Source organism: Mustela lutreola, chromosome 17 (assembly GCF_030435805.1).
Source record: "Mustela lutreola isolate mMusLut2 chromosome 17, mMusLut2.pri, whole genome shotgun sequence".
Classification (NCBI taxonomy): Eukaryota; Metazoa; Chordata; class Mammalia; order Carnivora; family Mustelidae; genus Mustela; species Mustela lutreola.
In genome coordinates, this window is record NC_081306.1 from 6,208,276 (window position 1) to 6,232,579 (window position 24,304).

Below are 24,304 nucleotides of genomic sequence, written 5' to 3' on the forward strand. Positions count from 1 at the left end.
CGATCATGGCCCCTATTTCTTACCTTCATAGTATGTCCCCCACGCACGGAGGAGCTTGCGCCTGGCTCCTTCTCCCCCCACCTCCACAAAGCAGGGATTCCGTTTATCATTCATTCGTCACATCGCCTAAGCCCAGCTCCTCCGGCCTCTGCCCAAACCAGCTTCTAGGCTCACCAGCCCCCCTGGTTATGAAAAGGTGTCTCCCTCCAGACAAAGTCTCAGCAATGCAGGCCCAAGGTCCTGGCAGATCAAAAGGAAATCTCCTGTTACCGTTGGGGACAGGCGGGGGGGCACTGGCAAATTGGGGCTGCTCTCATCCCATGAAGTGGGACCGTTGATGTTCCCTGTCTCCGGGCATGGAACTTCTGTGCTGCCCAGCCCGGATGGAAGGGGGTCCCTAGCCACTTCCTTCTACCAGGGAGCTCCCTGACAGCCCACCAGCAGGAGGCTCCCAGGCTTCAGGGGCACTTGCCTCGCCTGATGCCTGGTATCCGGACCAGACACTAAGTAACATCCTACCACATGGTGAGAAAGCTATTTGCTTTTCAATTCACAGTATCCAGCTAGAATTTAATAACATCACTTTGTTTCCATTGTATTTATTTTTGCAATGGTCTTCTATTTATGGCCGGCGGTACTTGTACTGGCTTTCCATTTACAGTCGGGTTATAAAGTGTCCTTTGAAAATAAATCTCCATTTTAAAAAAAAAGTGAGTTGATTTAAAGAGCAATATAAGACAAATACCCAAACATAGGATATAAATACACGGAGAGAGGCAGAAGAATGCAGGAATGTGTGGTTTGTTGTGGCTGCACCTCTGATCTCTTCCTCGCGCATTTCAGGAATCAGAATGGTAGAATTCCAGAAAGGTGCTAGAGGACGTCTCCCAGAGGTGGCTGGGAACACCTCTGGAAGGGCACCCTGTGGTCAAATAGGTGCAGTCATCATCACTTGGCAGCAAACCTTGAAAGAGTTCCAACAAGTGAGACCCATAAAGACCACCAGTGCTTGCCCACGTCAGCTCAGGTCAGGCTCCCCCATCAGACGAGTCTGTGCGACAGCCTCACAGTCTTGCTCCCAAATAAATGATAAGGTGATTTTATTTGTTCAGGGCTGTTTGGGATTCAGAATTTTGAATTAGGAATGGTAGCCCTCGAGGGCACCTGGGTGGCTCCGTTGGTTAAGTGTCTGACTTGGGCTCAGGTCTTGATCCCATTGTCCTGGGGTCAAGCCCCATGTCAGGCTCCCTACTCAGCAGGGCATCTGCTTCTCCTTCTCCCTCTGCCCTACTGCCCTCCCCCCACACCACCCACTCATGCGTTCTCACTCTCTCCCTCTCTCTCAAATAAATAAATACAATCTTTCAAAAAAGAAATGGTAGCCCTCAGAAATGAATCTAATCCTAGCTGGGAGTTAATGAGTATTTCGCCATTCTATCTGCTTCATTGTTGTTCTGATTATACCCATTTTTCAGATGAAGAAACTGAGGTCTCAAGGGATTAACTCACCTACACAGCTAACACAATGGTGGAACCTGAACTGGAAGTCAGACAAGTAGGGAGGAAGCAAAATGGTCCAGAATTCACACCGAACCACCCTCGTGCCCTATGATGACTCCCACTCTCCTACTTGGTTTGAAATTCTCACATCAGCATTGTTCCTTAGTTTGGTGAGAAATAGGAGACCCCCTCCAGGTACCCCGGAGAAGTGCAGCCCAGCCAGCACCTGAGAACAACTTTGTGATCTCATTAACACTTCCACGGAACCCTGGGGCACCCCCCTCCCCGGGTACTTGCCAGAAACTGCCAGGATGAGCTGTAAGCTTCATGGTCATGGTTTCTTCCAGCCTCTAACCTGCCCCTTCGCCCTTAAACATACTCTTGATTGCCTCACTTTCCCCTTTAGCTGCCGTGTTTACTGAACACAAACCCCACACCAGACAGTGATCAGGTAGACATTTCTTCACACATTACCTCTGCTTTTAGAATAATTTTGAATTTGAAAAAGAGGGGAAAATGGAGCCAAAAAGGCATAGAAGTCACTCATGATCCACTTCTATAAATAGAGAATAAGAGGCAAAAGTTGTCCTCCCAATTCTGCCACTCCAATTCTATCCCCTCCCCACCCCACAGAAGTAACCACTGTTGAAAGTAACCTCAATCCTTTCCTATGCCTGCTGAGACATATCTATATCCAGATCTGTATCCATGACGATTCTCTATGTAAATCAATATCTACCTATCTAGCTGTCAATCCACAAAATAATCTATGTACAGTTGCTCAGGTGGTGCACTACTCAACTCCTAGCACCACCGTTTACATTAACTGCCTTATAATCCAATTTGCACATATTTTTTTACTACACAGATGAGATGAGGCCTTCCATACTGAACTGCAACTTTTAGAAAATACACCCATTATGGATATCTTTGCTGGTCACCCATATAGTGGGAGTGATGGGTGCCTAATAGGTCATAGCATGATTTACCTCAGTGAATCCAACCCTTCCCACCATAAGATTTGTCGAAGACTAGAGTGCCTGGGTGGCAGAGTCAGTTAAAGGTCAAACTCTTGATTTCGGCTTGGGGCATGATCTCAGGATCGTGACATTGAGCCCCACATCAGGCTCTGTGTTCAGCACAGAGTCTGCTTGAGACTCTCTCTCCTGCTCCCTCTGCCCCTCCTGCTCATCCTCTCTCTCTCTCTCTCCCTCTCTCTCTCAAATATTTAAATAAGTAAATCTTTAAAAAAAAAAAAAAAACATTGTCTAAGATGTTTGGCTCTTACTCTGCCCCTTGAACACTTACAGCAGCCCTCAGAGGACGGCATCCATATACCCCCTTTAAGGTAAAGAAACTAAAGCTCAGAGAAGTAGGGTAACTTGCCCGAGGATGAACAGCCAGTAAGTGGTACAGCCAGCAGGCAATCCCAGGCTGCAGTGACTCATGTTTATGTGAAGCACTTGATACTCAGCATGGATCACAGCAACACTCACTAAGTCAAGGTCATCGTCTTCCCGGATTAATATCGATAAATATCAACCCCGTACCCCAGAGAGAGATCTGATCTTGGCCAGGAAGAGCAAAGGGAAGACAACTAACCTTTATTTAGCACCCAATGCATCAGCACCTTAGTAGGTGCTTTGTATACAGTACTTTATTGGATTCTGAGAGACAAACAATAACAATAAAGCTGTTTTAAAAGTTACCAGTGTCCTCCTTTATGGAAAACTCAAGTTCAGGCAACATAAACCGCTCCAGGGGGAAGTGGTAGAGCTGGGATTCGAACCCACATCTTTGCCTCTATTTCTACCGCATACAGACAGCGGCTCACAAACTCAAGTGTGCGTGAATGCAACTTCATTCTTCTGGCAGTGAACTTAGACTCTTAATCTCCTTCCTCAGCCTGTCCCTTGCCCTGTCTCCTTTCCTGGTACCAGCCCAGTCGCAGGAAACTGAGACAGCCCTGACGCTTCTTCTCTCCCTCCACCTCTGCCACCCCAGCACACGCCAACATACGTGTTGCTAATCCCTCTTCAACATACGGGATTAGCCAATTAGCCAACTAGCTTCTTCCACCTCCTGGGCTGCCTTGTTCCCACCAAGCCACCACCAGCCAGTGCTGTCACCAAGGATTGGGTGGCCCCAGCCGCCCCTGGTTTCACACTGCCACCCCCTCTCCTGCTGGGAGACCATTCTCCACCCAGCAGGCAGCCTGAAGGTCATTGAAAGAGTCTGCACCTCGTGGTATCACTCTCCTGCTTATCCTTCCTCCCTGAGCCCCCACTGCGTTGGGGATAAGACGACGGTGCCATTCCATGCTTCACAAGCTTGCTCTCCTCTTACTCCCCCTTCCTGCTCCCTGTTGGGTCCTCTCTGTCTCTCATGGCCTCCGTCTCTTGTGCCCCAACTCATCCCCACCATGGGCCCCAGCACGTCCTCTTCTCCTGCCGGAATGTGCTTGACCCTGGTTTGGAATGGAGCTGGCTCCTTCCCCATTCAGCCCTTGGGCCACATGTCCCCCCGAGAGACACCCTCCCAGTTTGGCACCCCAAAGCCCTCCTCCTGCTTTAAATCCTGCGTAGCTCTGACCACTGTCTGAAATCATGTGTTGAACTGTCCTCCTGCGACCCTCCCAGGAGGGCCCCAGGTGCTCTCCGGGTCATGGCACAGCGATCATTGTGTCTAGAACAGTGCCTGGCACCCAGTAGGTAGGGGGCTAATAGCTACTTACTGGGTGATGTGAGTGAATGAATTTCTGTTACAAGCCCTGGTCCACTGGAGGAGACAGGCGTTTCATCACAGCCGATCTCTTTCTGTGAAAGGAACCTAAGCCCTGAGGGCCAGGAGGTGTGTGGGTGCATCGTGTCTAGGTCATCTTGCAGCCATCATCATCTGCTGAGCTCTTCTCGATCGCTGGAGCAAAGCAAAGGATGATAGCAGTAAGGGCTGGAGAGCATCTGTTGGTATATGAGATAGCCACCCACCACAGCCTTCACCCTCTTCGTTCCTCCGCACGCTGGAGACGCAGTGCAGTGTACAGTTCTGTTCCTGGGAGATGATACTGAGCACTGCTTAAATGCAGGTTCTTCTGACTCCAGCATGCTCCCTTGTGACTAGCTAATCAGGCTCTCCCAGACCCTAATTCCTCCATAAGGTCTTCTCTAGGCATAAGTGTTCTCAGCCATGCTGTAGCCTTGGCCTATGCCCAGCGTGGACCCTTCCTTTACATTAAGTAGGGGTCTCATCCTTAGGAATCCAGAGCTCCTCTTCCTTTTACTCTCTAAGTTTTTCTTATTTACATCCTTCTCAAATATTTCTTGCATAAATGAATGAGCGTGATTCCTCCTGCAAGGACCAGGCTGGCCATCAGCCATTACCGAATTTCAGCAGTTACTGATACATCCAAGAGGTGAAGCTGATTCAGGCATGGCTGGATCCAGGGTCTCAAAGCAGTTCATCAGGATTTGATCTCTCATCACTCCTCTGTGGTTTTAACTTCCAGCAACTGTCTGAAAAGCTACCTGTTGAAAAGAACCAGGGGACTCCAGTGCAAAACAGATCTGTCTCCCAGTCCTACTGGCTTTGCCCCAAACCTGCACCGCAAACCCAACAACTCAAATGACCCTTCCTGGTCTTGGTGTCTGTGTTTGTGAAATGCAGATTCCTTGCCTTACCCTTCCTACCTCACAGGCTTGCTCTGGGAATCAAAGGAGGTGATGAAAGCAGGTGATTTGCAGACTGTGGGTCACTGGTCCTGGCACAGGAGCGGTGCTCAGCATCGTCCCCCAGGAACAGAGCTTTATGTTCCCGCCTTGGATTCACCATCAAGTTTGCCCTCTCCAAGAGGAAGCCCTTGGCAGCTCCAGCTCCAGCCTACTGTCTTAGCAAGCCAATGGGAAAGAACATGTTTCTTTCTCAACAGCCCTAGCCAAGGCTTCAGAACTACCCTCCCTGGGCCAACCAGGTCCCCTGCCCATCCCTGACTCACTCTGGTCGGGGAGGTGGAATTTGTTGATTGGCCAAATCTAGGTCACGTGCCCTCCTTTCGGCCAACCACAGCAGCCAAGCAAATCTAGAACTCTGATAATGACTGAATCGCTTGCCCACCGCTGAGCTGACTGCTGACTTCCAGCCCACCACACACGCAGGCTGCACTGAAAGAGAAGTGGTTCCCTACAGTGGAATCAGGGTGCCCTTTGGCAGAAGACAGGAGAACTCATACATTTCAGACTGTGGGAACAGACATCCCCTCCAGAGTCCCCGTACTGACTAGTGACCTCAGCCTCCATGACCATCAGGTAGGGATACTCTGTGCTCCCTCCCCCACGGACCCCTGGTCCATGGCCCCTGATAGTAGGCTCCGGGTCTGAGGCTGGCTGGGACATCCAAGGGACAGGAAGGGGCATGGTGAATGTACTGTGAGCTCAAGCATCCTCCTCACAAGGAACGATGTGTGTCTCTTTAAAAAAAAAAAAGTCCGCAGTCCTGGGAGAGAGAAGAGAGAAAGAGGTAAGCAGACGGCCCAGGCTCTCAAAGGCTCTGGAATAAAACGAGGGTCTCAGCCAGTGAAGAGATGCCAGCACAAGAAGCTTTGAGAAGAATCTAGATTTGGAAGAAATGTCAAGACTCACCCCTTCAGTTACCTATCTGTTTATTTGATGACCTACTGTGTGCCACACACTGTGAAGACAGCAGGAAACAAGATGGTGATGCCCTCTTGGAATTTATAGTAGCCGAGAATAAACAGACCTGTAATTAACCCCATAGTTATTTTGTTTATAATATGCCCCCCCCAGAAAAGCATGGAGTGCAGTGGAAGCAGGTAATTAGATGGCATCAGCCTGAGGACATGCTCATGGTAAGCTCTTAAAGACAAGTAGGAATTAATCAAATGGAGAATGGATAGAAGAATGATGCAAGGGGCAGAGAAGAGGGACAAAGGTCCTGAGGCAGGTACGAAAAACAAAAGCTGTGCAAGAGGACTGTGGGTAGAAGGAGCGGCAGCAGGACAAGGGCCAGATCACACAGAAGCATGACTTTTGCCATTATCCCACTGGACACCACCTTGTCTGAGATCCCCTCGGATGGAACACACAGCAGACAGACAGTCGATCAATAAGTATGAATTACCTACTTTGTACGAGGTCTCATGTAAGATGTTTGAGATACAGTGGTGCTTTTATGCCAGCGAAGGGGTCTGAAAATAAACAAGGCAATAAATATAAATGAGATAATTAGCACACTCGCGTGTAACCATAAGCTCCACGGAGGAAGTGACTGGAAGTATTCAAGGCAGACGGAGATCTAAAGGCTCACAATGAGCCAGCTCCGTGAAGGGCCAGCAGAGAGTGGTCAGGAAGACAGGGCAGCAAGTGCAAACACCTCACAGACATAAAATGCATGTTAGAGGAACAGGAAGAGGAGCAGAGCAAGAGCCGCGGTTCTCAACCCCCTGCACGTTCGAATCCAAGACCAAGAGCCAGGCTTGGCTCCTCCAAGTGTGGTCCCTGGACCCGGAGCATTGGCAGCCGGTTAGAAATACCAGACGGGGCGGAGGCTCAGGCCCTCCCCAAGACCGACAGGCTCTAAACCAGCCTTTCCATGGCATGCCCAGTCTAGTCACACACATAGTCATACAGTCTGAGCATGGCTGATCTAGAGGGCAGCAAGAGGGAAAGGTGTGAGCAGCGGGTTCTACTCGAAGCGCACGGCTTCGTTCCAAGTACAACGTCAGTGTGCTCGCGCACACCACACACACCCTCGCCAGCACGAGCATCTCTAGTCACATCCACACCCGGGCACCACACACATCCATGTGCCTTTCTGGGGTGCATTTGCATCCACCTCTGCGAGCCCCAGATGGCCCCCGCCACCCACACCCCTACCCCACCCCACATGTTGCTGCCCTTACGCTTCCCACCCAGAGACACCCCGCCACTCCTCCAACATACTGCAGCTCAAAAAGTCTCTGGTGGGTGAGTGGGCAGGGGAACGGGGAGCCTTGAAAGGGAGACCTGCCTTCTCTCTCCTGCGCCAGGCCCCGAGCCAGGCAAGGAGTCTCGAGCGAAGCTCAGACGCAGGGGAGAAACCACAATGTCCACACAGGTTGCAAGGTTACCTTGCAGAACTAAGTCCCAGGGTGGTGTTTGCTCAAAATGCCAGAACTATTCCTGGATGTCAGGTGCAGTTAATGGTTGCCATGGCAACCACCCATGCTTAATGAATAGAAGAGAGTAAAAGATGCTGGATAAATGTCAGGACCTGGGATGCATTTCCTTGGGAGCAAATCTGTTAGCGCTGGGCAGACCTGACCAGTGAAGGTTGAAATGAGCAGTCCAGGGTAGCGGGAAACAGATCCAGCAGCCTCCCTATCCCTTTTGTCCATTTAGCAGAGTCAGAATGGCACAAAACATCAAAGAGCGTGACGTTCTGGAGAGACAGTTTACACATAGGCTCCACTGTGGTGGGTTTGATATTGCAACATGTTTACAGAGTTTGCAGGGGCAGAAGTCTGAGCCCAGCTCTCTAAAGAGTTCAGAAATGCCACTTCTTTAAAAAAAAAAAAAAAAAAGTCTCCCGAATTATTGTTTTTTAAATGAGGGGAGTGCCAAGTCAGTGTTTTGTTTTGTTTTGTTTTTAAATAAACTTTTAGAAAGACACTGTCAAGAAGTTGAGAAGAAAAGCCACAGGCTAGGAGAAAATGTTTGCAAAAGGCACATCTGATAAAGGACTGGTTTTTATTTTTTTTAGTTATTTGAGAGAGAGGAGAGACCATGGGGTGAGGGGGATGTGGACAAAGGGAGTAGCAGGCTTCCTGCTGAGCGGGGGCCCAGCTCGGGGCTCGATTCCAGGACCCCGAGATCATGACCTAAGTCCAAGGCAGACGCTTGACCCAGACACCCCTGATAAAGGACTGTTAGCCAAAATATGCAAAGAAGTTTTAAACTCAGCAATAAGAAAAGGACCCGATTAAAATAGAACAAAGACCGTAACAGGTACCTTAGCAAAGAGGATACCCAGATGTCAGGTAAGTGTAGGAAAGGTAGCTCCACACCATACATCAACAGGTAATGCAAATTAAAACAACAAGGTACCTCGACACACCTATTAGATGGTCAAAATCCAGGACAGTGGAGGCACCAGATGCTGGTGAGGTTGTGGAGGAACAGAAACTCATTCATCGCTGGTGGGAAAGCATCAACAGAACAACCACTTCGGAAAACAGGTTGCCAATTCCTTCCAAATCACACTGACTGTTGCCGTGTGATCTGGCAATTAAACACCCAGGTGTTTACCCAGAAACTCCTTAGCATTTATGTCCACACAACAACCTGCACACGTATATTTAGAGCAGCTTTAATTCATAGTGGCCAAAACCTGGAAACCACCCAGATGTCCTTCAGTAGGTGAAGGGATCGCTATAGAGGGTGCCTCCCGACAATGGAGTATGGTTCAGCGCTAGAAAGAAATGTGAGGTATCAAGCTAGGAGAAGACACAGAAGAACCTTAAGTGCATATTGCTAAGGGAAAGGAGCCCATCTGAGAAAACCACATGCTGGATGATTCCAACTCTGATGTTCTGGAAAAAGGCAGAAGTCGGAGAGCAGACAGAGGGGTGCGGTCACGAGGGATAGGGTGGAAGTTGCACACTGAACGTCCCTCAAGCATCAGTGTGTCTCCATGACCCGTGTGTGGAGATGCATTTGGGAACAATGCCGAAGTCCACTGACACCAGTGAACGTGACTCTGTCCAAAAGACAGGCCCACTCTGAGCTCACAGCGGGTATCAGGGACTCAGGCTGTGCAGTTCTCACCTGCTGGAAGACCTCAGACAAATCCCGTGTGTTTCCAACCTCAGATCTGGTGAGAGAGAATTGCCATTCATGAACTCCCCAAGCTCTCCAGCCCCCTTGCTTGTCCTCCTGCCAAGTCTCTAATCAAGGCTGAGTCCTTCGTGTGCGGAACAAGGACCGTGTGTCCACCTGGCTACAGATGGTGGCTCTCAGACTCCAATGTGCATTTGACTCTAAGACTGGATTACGAAGCTTGCAGAAGTGTGTAAGTGATTATGGTGACCACCCCAGCCTCATAGATAATCCACCATCAAAATAAAAATACTAAGCTATTCAATAAGGGATATCAACACACTTCTGATTTTTTCCATGCTCTTTTGTAAACGTCGAATATCAAATAATTTCCAGCTGTCATTCTCTCTGTGCCCCTATTTTGATGGTACCCCAAGTACATCCCTAATTGGCTAATCCGGCTCCAGAGCCTATACAGTTCCAGTGCTGTGTTGAGTACCAAGATGGGCAGGGAGCCAGGGGACAGGTGTAGACCAGAGCCATCCTGGCCAGGATGGGCGGGGCTCTGGGCTCCAGGCTCTGGGCCACGGGACTGGCTAGGACCTGAGCTCTGGGCGAGCCTGGTGTTCCAATTGGACCTGCATTTAGGCAATAATTAAGGACCAGGGAAAGCATTTTACCCTAAACCCACCCAGTGGGCTGATCAAGCAAGGTGCCCAACACCAGGCTCTTCGGAAATAAAGCAGAGCTATCAGCTGGGCTCCGCGAAGGACACGTGGTACCCACAGTCCCTTTCTCCTGGCTAAATTTCTGTACTTGGTTCCAAGGCAGGACACTCTCTCCATCAGGCATCTCTCTCTGGGTGGATGTGGGAAGACTCTGGCTGGCTTGCCTTTCCACCCCCAATCGCCAGCTACTCCTTGAAAGGGTTCATGGTGACTTTCAATGATTCATCTGAAGGTGTATTCCATTCCCACTCCTCAGCAAGCCCCTGGTTCCCAAAGAGATCTTTTAAAACTATAAGTCACATTGGGTTTCTCAGCTGCTTAAAACATCGTCTGGCTCCTTCAGAGACTTGCTGTCCCCCTACTCACCTGTCTTGGTTCCAGAAACACACTGAGAATTATCCTTCCCCAGGGCCTTTGCATATGAGATGCCCTCTTCCTAGAAAGTTCTCTCAAATCTCCCCATGGTTGGCTTCATCTTTTCACTCAGACCACCTTGTCAGAGAAGCTTTGCCTATCCATCCAACCTCATGAGTGTCCCTCCCCTAGTGACTCCCTCCAGGGTATAGTATTTTCATGGCACTCAATGCTATCTGAAATGACCTTTTCCTTTTTGCAGAAACATTTGTTGCATTTTTTTCTTCATTCACTCTAGGTCTCTCCCATTAGAATATAACAGCCTTGGGGCCCCTGGGTAGCTCAGTCAGGTAAGCATATGACTCTTGATTTTGGCTCAGGTCATGATCTCAAGGTCATGAGATGGATCCCCATATCGGGCTCCACAGTCAGCGGGGAATCTGCTTGAGATTCTCTCCCCCTCCCTCTGCCCCCTCCACTCACACACTCTCTCAAACAAACAAATAAATAAAATCTTTAAAAACAGATAGATTGGGGCACCTGGGTGCCTCAGTTGGTTAAGAGACCGCCTTTGGCTCAGGTCATGATCCTGGAGTCTCAGGATTGAGTCTCTCATCGGGCTCCCTGCTGAGCAGGGAGTCTACTTCTCCCTCTGACCCTCTTCCCTCTCATGCTCTCTCTCTCATTCTCTCTCTTTCAAATAAATAAATAAAATCTTTTAAAAATAAATAAATAACTATAGATACAAGAGCCTTGAGATCAAGGACCTAGCCTATCTAGTTCGCTGATAAACCCCAAGTGCCCACAACAGAGCTTAATGCAAAGCAGGCAACCCCACAGACATCACTGAATAAAAGAGTGATTTGGGATATGCACCAGCCACGGCTCAGTAACATCAAAAGAGGGTGTTTCTTCCTGCTGAACTCACTCCTGTGCTTCTCTTACTAGGAGCAGCAAGCCATAATTCCTATACCCCACGTGCTTCTTCAGACCGATTAGCTTAGGGTCCCCACTATGCAGGAATTCATCCACCAAGTCCTCACACATGCTAGGTTGCATGGACGAGCAAGCAAACTCCATCTTAATATGAATATTTGCATGAATGGCCTGATGACTTATAAAACCAGGCTCACTGAAAACACCCTCCCAACCCCATCCCACGCCCCTCCCCACCGCATTCCGTACCCCACAATCCGCGGTCTTTGTTGGCAGCCTCTTTCTGATTGCTAGCTCTTGTCCACATGGGACAATCCAATGCAAATAGAGGCAAAACGATTGCAAAGTGAGATTGCAGATCTAGCAAAATACACAGAGCTTCATGGTAATGGAAGTGAGGAGTGACGTGCTATGCCAGCCGTGGGCCCCCGTGAGGGGGTGGCAGAGGAACACCCGTTAGCAACGCAAGAAGAAAAAAACCAACAAGAAGTGTGATGAGCTAGGCACATCCAGTGATTTGAATATCAAAGGATTAAGAGAAGCTCTTGAGAGAATGAAGACGTGCTCAGATATTTTTTGCAAAAAAGGACCTACTTTATGATCCTGCTGTGAAAGTCAAACTTTACAATCCAGCTGGGAGAGTGAAGGATTTCATATTGGACTCTCGTGGGATTTTTATCAGAAAAAATGATGTTCCCTTCCCAGCGAAAATCAACACAGCTTACTTTTTTGTTCATCCCAGTGTGTAGTTAGAAAAGATAAGACAAAATAAACATGTTCTCATGAGCGATCATTTCAAGTTCAAGACACAGGTGGAAGGCATGTCTTCGCACCTCATTATTTACTATAAAAGAAACATCCCTGCTTTGGAGGGGACTCACCTGGCAGGCAGTGGTTCTCAGCCTCCACTGAACAGTTAGACTCATCTGGGGAGCTTGGAAGACTCCAGGTGCCCAAATGGATTAAGTAGGAATCTCTGTTTTCCTGCATCCACCCCAGTACTTCCGATGTGCAGCCCGTGTTGAAAACCACTGCTTTAAGGTCTTCTCCTCTGTAATAGGGATCTGCTGTTACACCAAGAACTTAAACATGCTTACAGTCAGTCAGGCGGTCACTTTTGCTTTCTTAAGTATTTCCGGTGCATAAACAAATCTGATACTCATTCTTTCCTGTTTCCTTGAGGCCAAGTCATCACAACAGAGACCTAATAAATGATCTATGTCTTTGAACGCAGAGCTCTAGTCTCCAGCTGGCCTTGGTTTTGAGCTCTGAGCTGGACTTTGGGAGCTTGAAATTTGGTTGCTCCCGCTGGGCTGGTGGCTGAGATGGGTGCCAAGTCCCAAGCACTGGGTTGGCAGGGTCTCTGGGCTGGACCAGGTGCTGGGCTCTGCCGCTGGGCTGGGTGGGCTGGGCAGGCATATCAGCCCTCACTCTGAGCCCATGGTAACTGTCCAGAGACTACTCAGAAGTGACATCCCTGTATTAGGTTTGGGGGTGGGGGGAGGGTGTCACCCCACTAAAACCTGCCCCAGGACCATTGTGGGGCACTCACAGTCCACAGGGACAGGTGTGGAGGGTCCCTCCAGGAAGACCTTCTGGAGGTTCTGCTGATGTTGGGGGAAGGACAGGCAAGGGACAGCAACCCCTCTGAAGGGTCTCCCTTCAGGACTGCGATCTTGAGAAGGTCAGGGGAAGTGAAGTGATGCCTCAACCCCCGTTCCCCCCACTCCCCCACCCCCCGTCTGTCTGCCCTGGATCCAGGATTTCTGGACTTAAGGCCAAAAGCACTTAAGCAGAGCTGTCTTTAGATGACCCAGAAAAGCTCTCTCTGGCCCTTGCCCAAACTTGGCATAGCAGGTGGTCTAGGCTTGTTCTTGCTACAGTGTGACCCGGTAAATCGGCCACCATAGGCCCTCTTTCGCCCTGCTGGCCTCCCTTCTGTTCCTCAAACAAACCAAGCTCCTTCCTGTCTCAGAGCCTGTGCACCTGCAGCAACCTCTGCCTGGAAAGCCCTTTCCCTGGCTCTTCGCACGACCAGCTCCTTCTCTTTGTGCAGGTCAGAGCTCGCACAACCTCCCTCCACCCAACCCTGCCCCAAAGGGCTCACCGTCGGCCCCCACCCCACGCACCATCACCATCACCTCATCTGCTCCGCTTCCTTCGAAGCACAGGGATCTTGTTCAACTCTTTACGGGTCTGTAGACTCTTCCCCAACGAGAATGTTAGGTTCTGAAGCCCAAAATCTTCTGCCTTGGTCACTAGTGGATCCCTAGGGAGGAAGTAAGCAAGAAGGGAAGAGCAAAGGTGGAACCAACCAATCTTCCCAGCTCAGCTCTCATAGCCCTCAAACCCGTTTCCACCGCCTCACCACCGGTCCACTGGAAGCCCAGGATCTGCCTCCCAGACCAACCACTAAACACCCCAAGTTACTCTGAGCTCCCAAATGACTTCTCCGCTCCCACTCAACCACGCTCCTGCTACCGCGCTTTGCCTAAAGCAACACACCTCCCTTACCCTGACGCACTTTTAACCACCCTTCAGATCTCAGCGTAGACACGATTCACTCGACACTCCGTTAACAGAAATCACCCAACCGAGTTACCAGGGTGAGCGAATTTTCGGGAATGAGGGAAAGGCTTTCACTTCCAGCCTTACGCCTTTCTCTACATACTGTTGGAATTTTCCAATTATGAACACCTCTATTCTTTTCATTTAACTGGGATTATCGGAACATGGGATAATGGACTGCTTCTTGTTTTCCGTGTGAATTTTCTCTGCATTGAAAAATATTCTAATCAATGCTATTTTTAAACGTCGGTACCACAATGATTTAATTAGCATCACTTCCTCGTGTGGTTTAGTATCTTGAAAGAAGTCACCTGACTGAGCTCTTTCATTCATTCTAATATTTTGTCCAGCAAATTGGCTTGAGCTTTCCGAGAAAGACTATTCTCTCACCTGGAAAAAAAATGATAACTTTGTCCTATTTTTTTCCTATGGGTTGTTACTCTTAATTCCATTTTATTTCTTCTTGCACTAGAACTTACAGAACTGCGTTGAATAAGAGAGGCAATGGTGAGCATTCTGCCTTTTTTATTTTAATGGGAGTATTTCTAAGGTCTGACCTTTTATTTTATTTTTATTTAAAGATTTATTTACTGAATAAAGAGAGCGAAAGAGAATGCAGGAGGGACAGAGGGAGAAAGAAAGTCTCAAGCAGACTCCGCACTGAGTGTGGAGCCCAACGCAGGGCTTGATCTCATCGCCTAAGCTGAATGCTTAACCAACTGAGCCACCCAGGTGCCCTTTGGTTGAAAGGAAGTCCCCTTCTTCTTAGGAAAGATGTGTTCTTCCATTGTCTGAGCCAGAGATAAGCCATCAGCATTACCTTCTCTGGTAAAAACATGTTTCCGCAGTATATTCACTTCAGCATGTCAGGAACTGTACCCTGGCTCTATTTTCCATTCCAGACTTCTTCCTGGGGTCCTGGGGGCTCGTGGCCCTGGGTTCTATGCATTCTCAAAGCCTAACTCTCACATCTGCCCCACCCTGCCTTCTCATCACCTACCCCCTGTAACCTCTGAATCTGCTCCCAGACCACCCCCCACTGATCTGCCTCCTGGTTGACCACATTCTTGGGTTCTGCTTCTCTCTGCCCCAGGGCCTTGGCTTAACCCGGGCTGGGACAGTGCTTGCCCCTGTGTCCCCACTTCGTCTTTGCAGGGTCTATGTTTTCAACATCTCTCTCGGTTCCATCCTCTGCAGCTCATGGGCAAGTCCAACCCCATCCTATCTTTCTTAGACTGACTGAGATGGGGAAATACTCCTGAGAAAATGTGAGAACAGCATGATCTCAATTTTATAAAACCATTTGTATGTGAAAGCATGGGGGGGGTCTAGAAGGAAATATACAGAAATGCTAAATAGTAGTTATTTCTGGAAGCTGGCAATATGCTCCTTGTATGAATGGCCAGATTCACTTTTTGATGAGTGTATGACTTGTGGTGCCAGCAGTTTTGTCTTCTGTGTGGAGTCTTCCTCGGGGAAATTCTTGATTTCCTTTCGATTTATATTGCTTTTTTAAATCTCATCGTGGCACCAATGTGTCTCGTCTGGTCCTAAAATACCTACTCAAACCAATGGTAGTAATAGCTAGAATTTATTGAGTTCTTACTATGTGCTAAGAGCTGTCCTAAGGGGTTTACGTCATTGCCTGATTAAAAGCGGACGTGCTGAGAATGCCGACCGACGCTCCGTCTACTCTTAGAGCCTCAGTTAATCCTTGTGACGTTGTTATTCTTACTATCATCCTTTTATAGAAGAAGAAACTGAGGTTTGATGGGGGTCATTCGCTGTAGGTCCGTCAAGTGCCGTGAGGCCAGGTGGGGAATTCGACCAGCTGGGAAGTTCATCCCTGGGGTCTACAGGGGTCTGCAGAGGCCCAGCTTCAGGGGACTGTTTACGTGTGCAAACGTGGGACAGGGTGCCCCATTTTTTTAAAGAGAAGCTGCCAATGAGGCTTTCATCGGACAGATCCTGAATTTTAAATTGCAGTAGCATATTGAATTTAAAAAAAAAATACAACAAAATAGGCACTAACATACTGCCAGTTTAAATAAATAAATAAATAAAACAAAACAAGCCAAAATGCCAAACAAAATATTCTGTGACCCAGATTTGCCCTAAACATCATGTCCTTTAGAAGAACCAGTCTGGACGACGTCCTCTGGCACCCTGTAAGGCCCAGACACCTCTCTGTATCCTACCACACAGGACAGGGCTCTTTAGACCCTGGATCAGCACAATCTTCCTCAGCCAGATAGCAAATATTTTTGGCTTTGCTGTTTCTGCCACAGCAACTCAGCTCTGCCATTTTGGGTGGAAGCCGTCAGCAAAGGGGCACGGTTGTGTTTCAATACAATCTTGTTTACCGACGCAGACATTTTAATTTCATATCATTTTGTGTTTGTCGTGAAACACTATTCTTCTTTTGCTTTTTTTTCCCCAGCCATCTAAATATGCAGAAACCATTCTTAGCCCAGGAGCTGTGCAGGAACAGGTGGTACGCTGCTTTAGACCCTGAATACTGGTGACTGTTTCTCCAGGAGCTTCCGGTGTTTGCAGCTCTAAGCTCTAGGACCCAGCTGCCCTCTGCTACCTTGGGGAAGGCCCTTGGCACAAGCAGGTGCTGGCATGTGTGTGGCTCCTCATTCCCACGTGGTTCTGACTGGTCTGTCTTGGTGGTGTCCACATTCCATCTTCACCTGAACCTTTTCTTCCCATGAACACCTTTGTGGGGGTGCTCAGGTGGCTCAGTTGGTTAGTGTCTGCCTTCGGCTCAGGTCATGATCTCAGGGTTCTGGGATTGAGTGCCGCATCAGGCTCTCTGCTCAGCAGGGGAGTCTGCTCCTCCTTCTCTCTCTGCCCCATCTTGTGTGCTCACAGACATGCCCTCTCTCTCTCTCTCTCAAATAAATAAATAAAATCTTAAAAAGAAAGAAAGAAAAAGAAAGCCTTTGCAGTGTATGTCAAACAACTAACAATAGTTGGTCCCACAACCACCACCTTTGCCCTGCTCGGTAGCCCCCAATGAAGATCATGGAAAAACCACTGTTGATGGAAAAACCACTGGTCCCGTTCATTGCCACAGTCAAGAGCTGTGGATGGACCACAAAATTATCATAAAGCCGCCTGGTGACAGACGTTGCTGGAAGAGAGTATAACTCACAATAGTGGTTAAGAACTCTGGCTTTGGAGTAGGGCAGATTTCCATCGAACCTGCCCCTTGTAGCTGTGTCCCTTCACTGAACCTCTTTCCTCACCTGTCAAAAGGAATCATAATACCAGGTACCTCATAAGGCTGTTTTGAGAGCTGAAGAGGATAAAACACGTACAGGGCTTCGGATGGCACCCGGTACGTGGTACGTGGTACGGGCTCTGCGTGTGTGACTTAGTCTGGTTTCTTATCCAGCTTGCTGGAAGGGAATGGGGATTTTAAACTAAGAGGAGTATGTGAATGGAATGCTAAAATCTAAACAAGAGAAAAACAAAGGCTTTTTTTTTTTTTCATATCAGGGAAGAAGTTATAACTTTGTGTTTTCTTCCAAGAATATCCTGGAGACTGCAAACTTCTCTCCAGGACCACCCCCCACCCCTTGTTGGTGCTGAGTCCGTTCTTTGCCTGGTGATTGGAGAATCAGAAGCAAGAGGGTGCTTCACATACAGCATCGCATTTATTGGGAAATGCCTCTGGCTTGGAGCCTACTTATAGCAGGGGTTAAATGCATGGAACTCTTTATTATAAGATTATTATTGACATAATAATAATGGCTGCCATCCACAGTGCAACAGTGAAAACCACGGGCTTTGAAGCTCGGATTCAGATATCGATTCTTCTCCTCTCCAGCTGTGACACCTCAGTCTCTTCTGTGATCTGGGTTACCTCATCATCACATGTCAGGATCAATAGCCCTTACCTCCCAGGGCAGTGGACAAGAGTAAATGAGAGAAGGGAGGTAAAGTTTCAGCTCTGCGCTTGGCCCACGGGAAGCATTAATAAGCGCCGGTTGCTATCACGGCACGCCTAGAGTTTTGCAAAAAATGCAAAAGGGATGTCATCTTCATACATGGCCTTATTTAATCCTTACAGTAGCTTGGCTGAAATAGGAGGGCAGATCTGCCTGGTCTGCTGTCCCACGGCGCCACCCGGCCCCTCCCCCCCCCCCACACCCGATTCTCAGGAACAGCGATGCGTAATTCCGCGCTGTGTTACAGTGAGGAGTTCGGAAATTGTTGTCATTTATAAGAACTGGCAGAGCCATTAGCTGCCCCAGAGATCGGTTAATTGGTTGGTTAACAAACACCCACAAGGATTCTCAAACACCCAGAATGATTTAAGTCAAACTGATATTGAAGGAAGAAAAGGAAGCAAATGCTGACAGTTTCCCCCAAGAGGAACCTGTGCCGTCTGTGCCTCCCGGAAGGCGTGGGCTACACAGCAGAGCACAGCTGGCTGTGACCAGGGGCGGGGAGGCGGGGGATGAGGGGGCCGTGAGGGGACAGTCCTGGGTCAGCTAAGAGCAGGATCAGGGACAGGGGGCTACTCCTGAACCCCTGCCCACGACTGACACCCGGGAGTCCCCCAACCTTGGTTGGAATGCAGGCTCTCCTGCAGACTGTGCGAGTGCATGCAAAATCCTCCTGCTCAGTTTCCTCATCTGTAATGGGAAATTAGCACACAAATTCCATTTCCTCCTCCCTTTCTCTCTCACCCAATGGAACGTGGGGGATAGATACGGCAAGACAGTCCTCATAATGAATGATTGTGTTCCATGGCTATTTGCTCTTCTCCATAGATCCCAACATCATGCCAAGTCTAGGAAGCAGATTTTCTAGAAAATGAAGTCTTCTGCTGCTTTTTTTTTTTTTTTTAATTAATTTTCCTCCACTGCCGGTCTCTCTTGTGTGCCCTAGGACAGGTGCAGAGGAACCAGCGTATGCACAGCCTGCAACAACCAGGGAAGGTTCTCCACTGCGGAGGGGGAGGACCCAGGGGCGCTGGCTCCTCCCCCCCAGCTCAGGCCCACGTTTGTTTCCACAGGGGCTTTCCGAGGAGTGTGCAAGAAAATCGATCACTTCCCCGAAGATGCTGACTATGAACAAGACACAGCGGAGTATCTCCTGCGTGAGTTCCCACTTCTGGGGTCTCCCCTGGAGGGGGTGCGGGCAGCCCTGCAGTTGCGCGGCTGCCTCTGAGGCTCCTCCGTACACATCCCTGGAAATGGATCCTTCCAAAGGAGCTTCTGGGGACCTTGGCTACTAGACAGAGACTTTCAAGTGATTCTGATATCTGAGTCTCTTTAAAGTCCATGAACTAGAAATACAAGGGGGAGAAGTAGGTGAGTCAAAACTAAAAGGCTCTTTTTAGTCTGCTGAGGAGAAAATCTAAGGGATTTTCTTCAACCGGAATACCAGTTTTCACCTTCCCGAGAGAGCTGAGTCGAGGTGCTAATGGGTGATGAGCTAATGGGTAAAGCACAGTCCTAAGGGCAAGCTCTGGGAGGTTAAGTGCAAACCCAAATTCACGTGTCTGCAGTCCTATTGGGACAGGGCCAGCATCTTCCTGGGATTGTCCCCAGGCTGGTAAGCTGGGTATGATATGGGACAAGGCAGCACTTGGGAAGCAGCAGAGTGCAAGGTGGCTTAGCATGAGGGCTCTGGGTCCTGGTTGACCTGGGCTTGTATGCCCTGTCTAACTCTCTACTGGCTGGGTTAAACCCGAGTGCACTGCTTTCATTACCTTTCCATCTCCCAACTATTCTTCTCCAGTCAGAAATGGAGATGATAGCATCATCGATGTGATAGGCTCGTGAAAATTAAATGAGCTCACATGCATTACGCTCAGCCCGGGGCCCAGCGTGGCGTCAGTGAAGCAATATAGGGCCAGCCCCTTTCTGTTGCAGGGGACAAGCACTAGCACAGTCCAGGGGCAGATGTGCACCTGCCGTTGAACCAGGCCCAAAGAGACTTTGACATTTCATGTAATCTAAATGTAACTTCTTCAACAAGAATGCGTGTCAAGTTCACTCAAAGAGGAATTTCAAAGGTGTTGACTAATCTATTACTAAGGAATGTTAAGTGTAAAGTTCGCCCCTTTTTTAACTGTTATTATAAATAAAAACTTTAAGAAACTGTCCTACGCAAGATTATGTTTGTAACTTGTAGCTCAAGATGAGTGGTTTTAAAATTAGAACCATTTGTGGCCGTGCTCACACCTGTTAGTCTGCAGATGAATGAGCCCTGAATCGTGTAACAATGTTTGTTATGTAGTTATTATAGCAGGGTCAATTAAGAAAGTCAGTTTTCAGCTAATTTTTGAAACCTAAACACACCATTTCTTTTTCCAGTCCTTGTGCAGCTACTAGGATTTACCCAAATGCCTACTAGGATTTGTGCCAGCAGCTCAGAAAAACTTGGTATGGGGAACACAGAGCCTGCTTAGAGATGGAGCTCTGTGCTTGGACCTCCTCCGAAGAATAGCTTTAAATTCATCTCCAGTGGGGTTTTACTGAGTGCCCATCATTTCTCTTTGTTTTTCCTTCCTGCTTTAATGAAACATTGTGATGTTTGCCCCGCTGGAGGTGAAACAGAGCTGTAACTTCTATTTCACAACTCCCGGAACGGATTTTCAGTTTTTCAGCTTCAGATTTTCAGCTTCCCTGAGGTGGATTGCTTTTCCAACAAAATACTTTGCTCCCCTCGGGGCAAGTGAGGTCCTCGCCCCTCCCACAGGCCCCCCCCTCCTTCACCATTAGCCACAGAACCAGGTTAAGGTTCAGGGGAAGCCTCTACGAGAAGCCTCTACAACCACACAGATGTCCTGTGAGGAATTTTGGAATCCCTGACCCTAGCACAGAGAACCAGGGCACGTTCCCACGGGGCTCTCCAGACCCCTCCAATGTGTGAGGGGCCATCCCTGCTGTGACCACGCCGTCGTGGGACTGGGACTCATGTACTGATTTTTCTGCTGTTTCCTCGTTCTTGAGTGCTGTTGGGACAGGTTATAGCTTCACCATAGAGCATAAGGCTCACTAGCCCACAAGACCCACGGACAAGAGACTCCCCATAATATAGCCCTGACGTGGCCAGGTCCTACTCCGATGCCCATGGTAGAATTACACTGCAACAAACGGCCCTCCCCATCCTTGAAACCCCAACATACCCCCAGGTAGTTGTGGGTAGAGAAACGGTAAAGGAAGGAAGTCGGGGAGGAAGGGGAGAAGACAGTAAAACCTTTTTGTTTTGAACCTACCATGTGCCCACGGGGTTAAATGAAAGTAGAGGAGATAACCCTGACTCGGAGAAAATGGCAGAAGCAAATGTCCTGAGGCAGACACCTGCAGCCACATATCTCATCTGTGGGCTAAACAGTGGGGTGTGGCCACCAGTTGGTTGCCACAGGGCTACTCCAGCCACAGTCACAAATCTCACAGCCACCCATTTCAAATCTGTGCCTTAATAACCAATGCAGTTCAATAGCTTCAAACGTCCATAATTATTTCCTTTGGACATAATCTTATTTACCAAAAAAAAATTTTTTTTAAACTACTCTTTTAATCGATTGAACTTATCGCATTGAATATTCAAGCAATCCCTGTCAATACACAATGCAAATGAACACTTTAAAGGTTTGTTCACGTTCAAGTTTGTTGGAAACCACTGAGGCAGATCAACCCCTGTTGGTAGGGCTCTGGGCTGAGGGTCCAAATGGAAACCCATAGGTCATATGCATAAATACTGAGAAGTTATAAAGAAGCTATGCCCACGCTCGGGCTCGTGTGCCCACTTAGGACCCCAGCGCCCCCTCCCCAGGGCTATCCCCTGATCTGGGGACTAAAGGAAGCAGGGGGTCCAGCCTTTCCCAAAACTTGACCATGGAAGCAGAAGAATGGGAAAGACGCTGTTTTCAGGCTCCGGGTCTGCCCAGGTCCCAACACTGGGTGATTTGGGGGTGGCCGTCTTCAAACAAAAGCAAGAACTTTCCATTTTCTTATCCTTAAGAGAACATCAGACTGCCCTCAGACGCTCCCCTCATTTCTCCATCATCCCTCCCAGGCCACCCTCTTGGCTAACTCAGCTAGCAAACTTCCAGAAAACTTTTTCCACGAGACCGAATAAAACACCAGTCATCACGTTGTAAAAACCGCCTGGCGGTTGGCACGTAAGCCCCTCTGTGCAGTGGGGAACAGAAACAGCGGGAGGTGGGTTCCCACAAATACGGGGCCTGAAAGCCTTGAACTTTCAGCTTTGAAATCCCCAAGGCCAAAAATGACCTCATGACCCTTCCTGCTGCACCTGCTCGTGCCCCGTGGCATTCTGGGTGGCACCAGGGGCTCAGCGGCCGAGCGCCAGACATAGGCATGGTCCGCAGCTGTTCTATCTCCTACTGCCCACTGCCACTGGTGGCTCTACCTTAGAAATGTATCTTCGGTCCCACAGCTTCTCACCACCTCCAGCCTACCACCCTGGCCCCAGTCAGCTCACGTCTGGCTTCCACGGCCCTTGTGGCCCCAAGAGCTCGCCCTTCCAAGAGCCCCACAGTGTTCAGCGCTCTCCTGTTACTATCTTGACATTTTTTCATGATTTGGGAACAAGAGGCCTTGCCTTTTCATTTTGCACTGGGTCCTGCAAATTAGGCAGTTGTTCCTACCATCAACTCAACTGACTTGGGATCCCATAAGGCTGGGGATCCCTGTTCTTTTGTACACTGACGAACACGGAATTTGTTCAACTGGTATATTCTGGTCGGGACATAGAAGGAAATAACCTTATACCGGTTGGGTGAATACTGGGACCCCCACCTTTATACTGGTTGGGGGCATACTGAGGCCCCCCTCCCATAGAATCCCTCCCTCAGAACCTTAGGCACCCCAAGACCCAGCACAGCCCAAGTGCATTTAATAGGCGCAGCACAGTGACATCGTTGAATGAATAAATGAACTCATTTGTTCCTAGGGTGACTGAGTGGGTATTAAGTGAGGATTGCCAGAGCCAGTGCTATGCAGATGTAGGTGTGTCCCGGGAAAGATTCTGCATTTTGGTGAACAGCATATGATCTGATGGGAACCTTTGGATGTGGGGCTGGTACCATAATTGGCAGGGTCCAGTGCAAATGAAAACCCCAGTTTCCTCATTCAAAACACAGGCAAAAATGCTTTTTCTTTTCTTCTGTTCTCTCTCTCTTGATCGGTCATGGTGTCTTTCATTTGCTATTTCATGTCAAACTACCCCCAGGGTGGGGGGCACAGAGACACTCAATGGGGGGAAGGCGTAGCTTTGCATGCCTGGGGTTTACACCTAACCCTGGTTCTTCCTTTGTCCATGCCTAGCCCCCACCAGGAATGAAAGTTAGCAGTGATCCTTGGCTGGGGCAGGAGAATGGGCAGCTAAGGTCCTGTCCCAGGGGAATGGGGAGGTGGAGAGCTGACGGGTGGTGGGATCCCCTGTGAGTCAAGGCTCCAAGCCCCCCACCGCACACCCCTTTTCCACATCAGACTTCACTTCTAAAACATAACGCGAGGGACACCTGCGTGGCTGACCGTCCAACTCTTGATCTCAGCTCAGGTCTTAACCTCAGGGTCGTGAGTTCAAGCCCCGCGTTGGGCTCCATGCTGAGTGTGAAGCCTACTCAAACACACTTGCTCCATTCAAAGATAAAATGATGAAGAACTTCAGGACGGCGACTGCAGAGCCTTACCAGCAAGCACAGGGCCCTGAGCAACCGCGCTAGTTTGACGCCCATGTTGGAAGCATGTCCTGTCCTGCTCATGCGCTATTTTCCCCCTGGGCACTGTGTGCCCCAGGTTGGCTGGAGCCTGGGGCCGGCAGGGACGCCTTTGGAACCGTCCCCCCTTCTCTCCGCAGGGGCTGTGAGGGCCTCCAGTGTCTTCCCCATCCTCAGCGTCACGCTGCTGTTCTTTGGCGGGCTCTGCGTGGCAGCCAGCGAGTTCCACCGAAGCAGACACAATGTCATCCTCAGCGCGGGCATCTTTTTCGTCTCTGCAGGTGAGCAGCTGGCCCCAGCCTAGACATTTTCCCAGACACCCAACCCCAAGCCGGGCCCATGAGGACAAAGCAGTGCTATTCGGGATTCCGTGCAAGGAAAGGGAGAGAAAATACTCGACTTGTGTTAAGCGTGAGGAGTCAGAGACTTTCATGAGAACCAAAGGTGCCGACACGCTAGCAGGGGCATGATGGAAAGGCAAGAGGAGATACGGGAGAAGGGTCAGCAGAGGGAGAGAGAAGCTGGTTAGTAAGAGAGCGTGTGTGACCCTGGAGAGACTTGGGTTTGAACCGCGGGGGTCCACGGATACCCAGATTTTTTTGACAGATCCGTACAGTAGTATAAATGTATTTTCCCTTCCTTAGGATTTCCTTAATGACATTTTTATTTCTCTAGTTTACTTTCTTGTAAGAATA

The 24,304-nt window shown here is 49.1% G+C and overlaps 1 protein-coding gene across 1 annotated transcript in view; it reads left to right on the forward strand.

Moving 5' to 3' along the window:
- The window catches only part of CACNG3 (calcium voltage-gated channel auxiliary subunit gamma 3), an 81,769-nt gene that overhangs the window by 51,773 nt on the left and 5,692 nt on the right, over window positions 1-24,304 (forward strand). Inside the window, exons 2-3 of the mRNA XM_059155325.1 lie at window positions 18,927-19,010; window positions 23,750-23,890. Coding sequence (XP_059011308.1) covers window positions 18,927-19,010; window positions 23,750-23,890 — 225 coding nt within the window. The remainder of the gene's footprint in view (window positions 1-18,926; window positions 19,011-23,749; window positions 23,891-24,304) is intronic.